The 8,458-nt window shown below is 40.2% G+C and overlaps 1 protein-coding gene across 2 annotated transcripts; it reads left to right on the forward strand.

Moving 5' to 3' along the window:
• Nucleotides 1-35: 35 nt before the first annotated feature.
• si:dkey-21c1.4 lies at nucleotides 36-6,868 on the forward strand. Of its 2 annotated transcripts, XM_042082086.1 has the most exons (6): nucleotides 37-427; nucleotides 755-1,996; nucleotides 2,304-2,390; nucleotides 2,802-2,912; nucleotides 3,375-3,491; nucleotides 5,908-6,868. In XM_042082086.1, the coding sequence occupies exons 1-6, from the start codon at nucleotides 421-423 to the stop codon at nucleotides 5,934-5,936; spliced, it is 1,593 nt and encodes a 530-aa protein (XP_041938020.1). In that variant the 5' UTR covers nucleotides 37-420; the 3' UTR covers nucleotides 5,937-6,868. The 2 variants fall into 2 exon arrangements, with proteins under 2 accessions (XP_041938021.1, XP_041938020.1); XM_042082087.1 differs by lacking the exon at nucleotides 2,304-2,390 and having other exon boundaries at nucleotides 36-427.
• The last annotated feature ends 1,590 nt before the right edge of the window (nucleotides 6,869-8,458 follow it).

Consider the following 8,458-nt stretch of genomic DNA (forward strand, 5'->3'; position numbering starts at 1 on the left):
CCTACATTTTTAAAAGCTTGTAATTAGTGTAATTGATGTCACATAAAAATATAGCCGATCACATTGTAAATCTCAAGTTTGCAACAAAGTATCTGCTATTACTGAATTCTAAACAGGCGTACATTATGCTACCCACGAGGGCTTTCGTAGATCTGAAAATAATGCACAGCATGGACGCCCCATGGTCATTGCCATGGTTAGTAACATTGTCTCCTTTCTTAGACAGTTGTTTTGAGACTTGACAGATTATGCATCATGAATATTTATGTTTACTAAATTAGGATATTTGCGCGATGCGTTTCGACGACCCACAATCCACTAGAGAATGGTTGACCTGTCAGCTAAGTGGGTTATGAAAGTTACTGTCAAAACTGTATCCAGCTTGTTCCACATCAAGGAACTAAAAAATAAGAGGTCAACATGACTGGTGAGTTCTGCAATCTCTTTCAGTTTTTGTTTTTTCTGAGCTGAAATATCCATGTGCAGCAGAGACCTTATCTGAAGGCAGGACTTCGACTATAGTTTGACCCATAAGTAAAACAAAAACCTTTGCTAACAAATGGACATAACCGTGTTTGTTTTAGTTATGCCAGGGAATGAGGAGCTTGGCCAAGTTCAGTTCCATATACCTCCCTTGGTCCTCTAATTTTGCATTGAAGTGTGTGGGTGTGTGGACTGGAGCTAAACAAACAAGTGTTTGCTAATGGAATGCCTCTTTGCATATTTTTTGTTTTGTGTTGATTTGTTAATGTAGGAAAGCAAAAGGGTAACGTGGTTGGTGAGCTGTGCCCTTACTGTGGGAGGACATTCAAGAGGCTTAAAACTCATCTTAATCACTGCAAGATGGCTCCCGCTGTTGCGTCCCCCAAAAGTGCAGACACCCTGAGTGAGGATGCGCTCCTTAAGGCCGTGGTAGTCAAGAGTAAGAAGAAGACTGCCGCTGCAACAAGCCGAGACCAACTTTCTTCTTCCAGTCAGGGTAAAACTGAGTCTCTGTCTGATTTGAAAACCAAAAATAGAAATAAAAAGTTAGTGAAACCAGCAGAACCTATTACCTCAACTCCTCTCGCATCTCCTCAAACTACCAACCCTGCATCAGATAGTCTAAGTGAAGACACGGGGCAAATTAAAAGGAAATGGCCAGGAAGGAGTAAACAGGAGACAGAGAAAGAGAAGCTGTCTGCTGTTTTGATGGAAACGGGCAGAATATCATTACCGAAAGCTACGGCTTTAGGAAAAATCACACTGGCTGCGAATGTCTTGAAGGGATCAACCGGTGGAGGAGAGCAGAGAGAGGTCACCAAAGCTACCAAACTCAAAAACGCAGCCAAGTCAAAGGCTTCACTTCGCTTGCCAGTCGAGGAGAATGGTCTTGCTGTTCCTCTCACTACAGCAATGGCGTCTGTTCAGGAACGCACACATAAAGCTCTGCATAAACCTCACACAGAAAACGACCAGCACTTCAATCCGTCCCACTTGAAACCCCAAATTCAAACACATTTCCAGGAAGAAGTGAAGGCAAGTTGGCAGGGCCGAGGCAAAGACCTGTTGAGTGTGAAAGTGCCAGACAGTGATGTGTCATACACCTACAAAGTGAAGACTAGTGTGTGGGATCACATTAAGGGTGGTCTACTGAGCAGGAAGTATGGAGTGCCGATGACTGCGTCCTTGGTGGGGACTAAACCACAGGTTGGCAATGGAACCACAGCTCTCACGATCAGTCTGCCTCAATCTGTCATGAATCCTCAGAAGGCTGCGTCCTTGGAAGGCCCCTTCATGAAGTGTGCAGACTCCTCAAAGCCCCCACAGGTCACCCTACTAGCGTCCCAAAGTGACGCCCTCAGCTCAAATCCCCGGAGCCTGGAGTGGATGTCCACTGTTACTGCAGGTTACCATGGGATGGAGGTGTACAGACCTCCAGGGAGGCTGGCCCAAGGGCACGAGCAGTACTGGATGAAGCCCTCCCCCGCACCCTTGCCACCCACCCCTCTACCAGGTACAACAAAGATACTGCTGCTTAGTTCATGTGGGTAGAGTTGGGCTCCAACTGTTTATTGCAGAGGGACTTGGTATCTTCAGTTTCATGTAGCTCATCTAAGCAAAGTTACTACAGTTGGGGACTGAGAAACTAATGTGAGTTGTTTTGCAGCAGAGAAAGGCGTTTAGGCCTTAACATTCTGGTCCTACTGTATATGTCAAACTAAATAAAGGTACCACTAATGACATTACAGTAATACATGTACTTGCTGATAAGACCTGTAAACCATATGAAACACATACTCGTTTCCTTTTGAATACTTTAGTGCCTGAGGTTTTAGGTGGGTCCAAGAGACCGCAAGGTCCATCTTCATCTTTGAACTCGGGGGGACAGGCCTTTAGCCTCAGTATAGGTAAGCAGGTATTTATAAAAGCCTCACTTCCTGTCCTCTCTAGTTGGTGTGGGTCCTCGGGTCCTTCATTGGTTTATTCGTCTTTGTCCCCTCCTCTGTGCCATCATTTCAGTTGCCCTGCTGTGTCTCCCATTTCACAACACTGTATTTCTCTCTGTATCTTGTGCTGTGGGTGTAGTGGACGCTTCCATGTTCTGCTGGCTATTATGAACTGTGTGTCTCCATTTCCTATTGCTTTCCTCTTCTTGGAGCCACTTGTAGAGTTTTGTAGAGTGCTAATTGTATTTGTGTGTGTGTGTGTGTGTGTGTGTGTGTGTGTGTGTGTGTGTGTGTGTGTGTGTGTGTGTGTGTGTGTGTGTGTGTGTGTGTGTGTGTGTGTGTGTGTGTGTGTGTGTGTGTGTGTGTGTACAGTCCCCCTTGCAGAGAGGAGATTTGGTGATGTTACGCTGAATGAATTGCTTCCCTGGCTTGCAGACCGAACACCACAGTCACCTAAAGAGGGGTTAGCCATTTTGAAAAATGGTCAGTGCCTCTTTAAAACTCATACCATCTTCCCTTTGCTTTGTTGGTTTCTTTCTATGTTACCTAAGGTAAAAGTTAGGTAAAAGTGAATCTATTGGGAAAAACAGCAGTATTTATGAGACGTGGTATCTAAGATCATAGAATAAGACAGGAATCACACTAAGTAACTGGTATGGGAGCAGTGTAAAAGATCGCAATAACAGTCATAACAGGGCTGTGTTATAACAACACAACACAGAGAACTAGGATAATATCATCATTCTGTTTAGGATGTTCATCTCTAGAAATATATTTTAGCAGTTTAAAATATAAAACTACTACTTCTACTCAGAGAAGTTTTGTCTTTTTTTTTTTTCTTTCAACCACATGTACCTGTGGCTTTCAGTATCACAGCCAACATATCAAGATACAACACTTATTGACTGCCTGTTGTTTTTCTGTGATGTGATGCTCTCCCTGCAGGTTGGCAGTGGTATTACAGACGGTACATTGACGTACGTAAGGGTGGTATTGGAGGGGTCGGCATGCTTATTGCTGGCTACTGTGTCCTAAGCTACGTGTGGAGTTACCCACACCTAAGTGAGTTCTATCAACAACTATATTAACTCTTCTCAGCAGTAAATAATAACGGTATAATAATAAGACAAATTTTAAATTAAATGAAATATATATATGGGTCATTCCGTGTCAAATCAGACAAAATCCAGGAAAATGGTTGCTGCACCGTCTCAGATTTTTCTCAAAGTTTGTCTACCTCATATTTACGTCCCAAAACTAAGACCTGTAAAATATTTTTGTTAAATTCCAATGTTTTCATAAATTTTTTCACCCTTGATTTTGTATCATTTTTACACTCTCAGAAATGCCTTATCTTGGAGGCCATGTTTGGGAATTAATATCTTAAAAAGTATTATTCCTAGTCTGCCCAAACTTTGTAGGGTGGAAGACAGACATGTTCTCAGTATGACTGGACCATTGGAAAGTTTGTACTGCATGGCCATTAGTTTTATATAAGGCCCTAGATATGGAAAAAAGTGCAAAACTGGTGATATTGAGGGTCTTGTAAACTCATTTTTTGTATCCACATTATCATCAATAATTAGTTTGTCTGCAGGTACAATACTTTATTAATGTTGAACCGATATTTGAGGCCTCTGCAACAAATGCACATGAAGATATTAAGGATAAAACAAGGTGTAATGTTAGTAATGTCAATAGGACTAAACTTATGTGGGCTAGCTAGGAACACGAAAATCATAGTAGGCTCAGTTCCTAGTCATCAGCTCAGTTCATAGTCATTTTGTGTATGAAGTGGCAGTGATGTACCATGTTTCATCATGTATAAATACATTTACGTGGTTACATAGTACACCTATGCGCTTCCATTCTTGCCCCTGAGGGATAACAAGGATTTTGACTCTGTGTGTGGCCCACTAGCCGTGGCCCCGACCAGTGGGCAGCGGCTGAAGTGCCCTTGAGCAAGGCAGGCACCTAACCCCTCACTGCTCCCCGACCAGTGGGCAGCGGCTGGAGTGCCCTTGAGCAAGGCACCTAACCCCTCACTGCTCCCCGACCAGTAGGCACGGCTGAAGTGCCCTTGAGCAAGGCACCTAACCCCTCACTGCTCCCCGAGCACCGCCGTTGTAGCAGGCAACTCACTGCGCCGGGATTAGTGTGTGCTTCACCTCACTGTGTGCTCACTGTGTGCTGAGTGTGTTTCACTAATTCACGAATTGGGATAAATGCAGAGACCAAATTTCCCTTACGGGATCAAAAGAGTATATATACTTATACTTATGTATTTATGTATGGTACAACATTGGCACTTTGTACCCTAAAGCCCATACAATGAGCTACTTTCACATAGATTTTCAAGTGCCCACTATCTACCCCACATACTATTTTAACCCTATAAAATTGCCCATTGATGAGAGCTCAAATATTGGTACAACATTAATAAAATATTGTATATAAAGAAAGAAAATAATGATTGATACCAAAAGTGCACAAAAACAAGTTAATGCCACTCTTTTTGCACTTTTTCTCCAAATCTAGGGCCTTGTAGAAAATTAATGAGAATATCGTACAAACCTTTAATGGTTCAGTCATACTGAGAACATGTTTATCTTCCACCCTAAAAAGTTTAGGCTGCTTATAAATAATACTCTTTTATTATATTAATGCCCAAACATTGCTTCGCAGATGATGTGATTTTCTGGCTGTAAAACTGAAGTAATTTTAAGGGCTGGAAATAATATGAAGACATAGGATTTGAACAGAAATATTTCACAGGCCTTGATTTTGGGACCCATCCTTGATATAGACAAGGTCTGAACAAAATCTGAGACGGTGCTGCAACAACCTTATCTGATTTGAGCTGGTGCTGCAACAACCTTATCTGATTTGACACAGAATGACCCATATATTTTGCCCTCCCTATCTGGAACTTAGTAACCCCCTAAGGGGATAAGGAGATGTATGTGTGTATGTGTGTACGTGTGTATGTGTGTGTGTGTGTGTGTGTGTGTGTGTGTACGTGTGTACGTGTGTATGTGTGTACGTGTGTATGTGTGTGTGTGTACGTGTGGGTGGGTTGGTCAGTGTGTTTCTTACACATAAAACTGTCTTTTGTGACACTTTTTTTTTTTGCCCATGTTGCCCTCAGAGGCCAAATAGGAACTTGTACCTTAAGAAGCAAAATACTTCTTTTTTTTTTCCACAACCCCTATTTTATGCTATGGCATTGCATTGTACTCATCTGTACGTGACCTTGGATAAGAGCCTGGAGTGGCTAGAAGCTCTGCAGTTCATGTGTTATGATGACGTTACATCATACATTACTTACATACATACATTCTTTCCAGTTTGAAAAGCAGCTTGTATAATCCATGATAATTTCCATTTCCCATGATAAGACACCTTGCTTTCCCATGCTGCTGTATGGTGGTGATATTTGTGTACTTTATCGTTCGGTTCCGTATGTCTCAATTCACAGAACATGAACGTTGGAGAAAGTATCACTGAGGAAGGACCAGTCTGTGGGCCTCGACTGATGAACTGACATTAGGTCTCTTAGTGAAGAGTACACTGTGTGTGCTGTGTGTTTCATACATCTGTGAAGCGGTTCATGAATCAAGCTTTTATTTTTATTGAACATTTATTTGTACTACTAAATGAGTTGATAAAAGGGAATGTATTTTTGTGAACACGTTTCTAATGAGCAATGATGTATATGAACTAATGGAATGTTTTTTTTTGCAATTCTCTAACATTAGGCGCTGACTTGTAGCCTATGTTCATGTATTTCTCTTTTTAGAACAGAAAAGGTCACCAGTTGAGCTATCACAGCTCTTACATGACTTCAAAGCTTGTAGCCTACCACCGTCTGTTTGTGTGTGGTATGTCAAGTGTGGCCTAACTGACTTGTCACATGAAACATTTATACCATATCCCTGTTGGTGGAAAAATATGTTGTGGATCATAATTAATTTGTTAGAAATGTTTGAAATGTAGCTGCAGCTGAAAATGTTAAACAGACTGACTATTTACATTGATGTGTTACATAGATGTAACTCCTCACCTTTTAGGTGACACACGTTTTTGATATCAAAATAGGTGACAATTATTTAAAGTGTGTGGGGGTGTTTGAGCAGAGTAGAAGACTGCCAACCCTTGACCCTACTCTCTGATTAGGTCTGATGCTCAAATTCTTACCTCATCCATCTCACTCCTGACCAACTAACCAAGGCATCGAGTACTAGCCACTCCGAGGTGGAGTTGGAATGCCAGCGTGGAAAGCTACAGTAAGTACACATTCTGAAGAAGAGACGGCCAAGGAAGCAGCTGTGATCAGAGACACACTGTTATTACATTTTGAAAGGAGGAGAAAATGTCGCTGCAATGTTACTTATAATAAAGAAATAAAAAAGAAATAAGTAAAGTGATTATCCTGCCCAGAATATTGGTCTGACTTTGTCTATTTGTGCATATAGTATATTCTATACTATATAAATTATATTTGAGGGATAATTGATATAGCTTATTTTTCACATACTCTTAAATGAAACAAAATAATTCTATCCCAAACCCAACATTCATGTCCAAACTGTAAGGATTTACAGTTTACCCTGTCTAAGAACATATGTTACATTATGTCCCACATGGTGATCGTATCCATGCTGTGGCATCATCCTGTGCCAGGAAGCAACTTGAGGTGTGAATGTAACCAAACAATTGTAAATCGGGTTTGGGAGATAGACCACTGAGAGTCATCCCAGTCAATGTGGAGATTTATTATCATACAGAACAACATAAGGTGATCAGACCTGTTTGCTTTAATACGCCTAATTCATTTACATTTAGAATGTAGGAGACTTTGGAAAAAAATATATAAGAAGAGTTTGAAAAGCTCTGGATTCATTTATTGAGATTGGTGCCCAGAATATGTCCCACGTGCTTCCATGATTGCTTTATATTAGAATAAAGATTGAAGCTGCATTAACTGAAGAAACATCCTTATTCTATGAACACCTTGTTTTTCTTACAAAACCCATTTAGCGATGAATCATATCTCACACTATTATGGCCATATTAAAAACTGAATACATATTTTTATATATGCCTTCATATACTCTGAAATGAAACTATATAATTGTAATGTTATAGACCCAAACCCATTTAGGAATGAATTAAAGCCCACAATGTTGTGACAGTATTCAAAAATGAATTTAATATTATTTTTTTTCCTCTCATCTCTTCTGCTGTAGTGAACACTCACAAAAAAAGAAACTGAGAACAGACAGTATAACATTGATTTGACTTAAACACGCCATAACCAAAATAATAAAAATAACTTCCATTTTGTTTTTGTTTTACATTCATTTTCTTTACAAAAATTATAAATATTTTGTGTTTCACGTTTTATTTGTTTTCTAAAAAAAGAAAAGAAAATCAAGTCTTAAGTGATACGAATAGAAAATGAAATGTTGAAAGACAAAAAACAAAACTAAAATATGCTGCTGTGGGGTATCTAGAAGGCCACACTCGCTCGACCCGAAATAAAAAATAATAAAATAAAACGACAAATAAAAAGCAGCGCAAAAACAACAATATAAAAACAGGTACATATTTTCCACTTGCGCTCACCTAAGGCAAAGAAGCCCTTCAAACTTAAGGTCTTCAAAAGTGCTCTTGTTACATCAGAGCATAGTTCACAGATGCACATCTCTTCTCAGTCATTTTTGGTAGAATTGCTGGCTAAAGGAACAGACTGTAGTGTAGAGGGCAGTGTGTGTGCATGTGTTGTGTGTGTGTTTCGGGCGGGGCATTGCAGAAGGCCTTAAAAAAATGTTTAATGACAATGATTTCATATTGAAATTTTGCAGAATGTTTATGCACCGATATGCACAACAAGATAGACAGGCAAAGCAAAAACACCCTCTCTTCTCCACCATTCACTAAACGCTGAAATAGACAAGAAAGCAGTGGGTTCCATTTTGCAGTTTTTCACTGAAAAACATTTTTTTAGGAGCTCATCTCCTGCTTGT

Source organism: Alosa sapidissima, chromosome 24 (genome assembly GCF_018492685.1).
Source record: "Alosa sapidissima isolate fAloSap1 chromosome 24, fAloSap1.pri, whole genome shotgun sequence".
Taxonomy (NCBI): Eukaryota; Metazoa; Chordata; class Actinopteri; order Clupeiformes; family Clupeidae; genus Alosa; species Alosa sapidissima.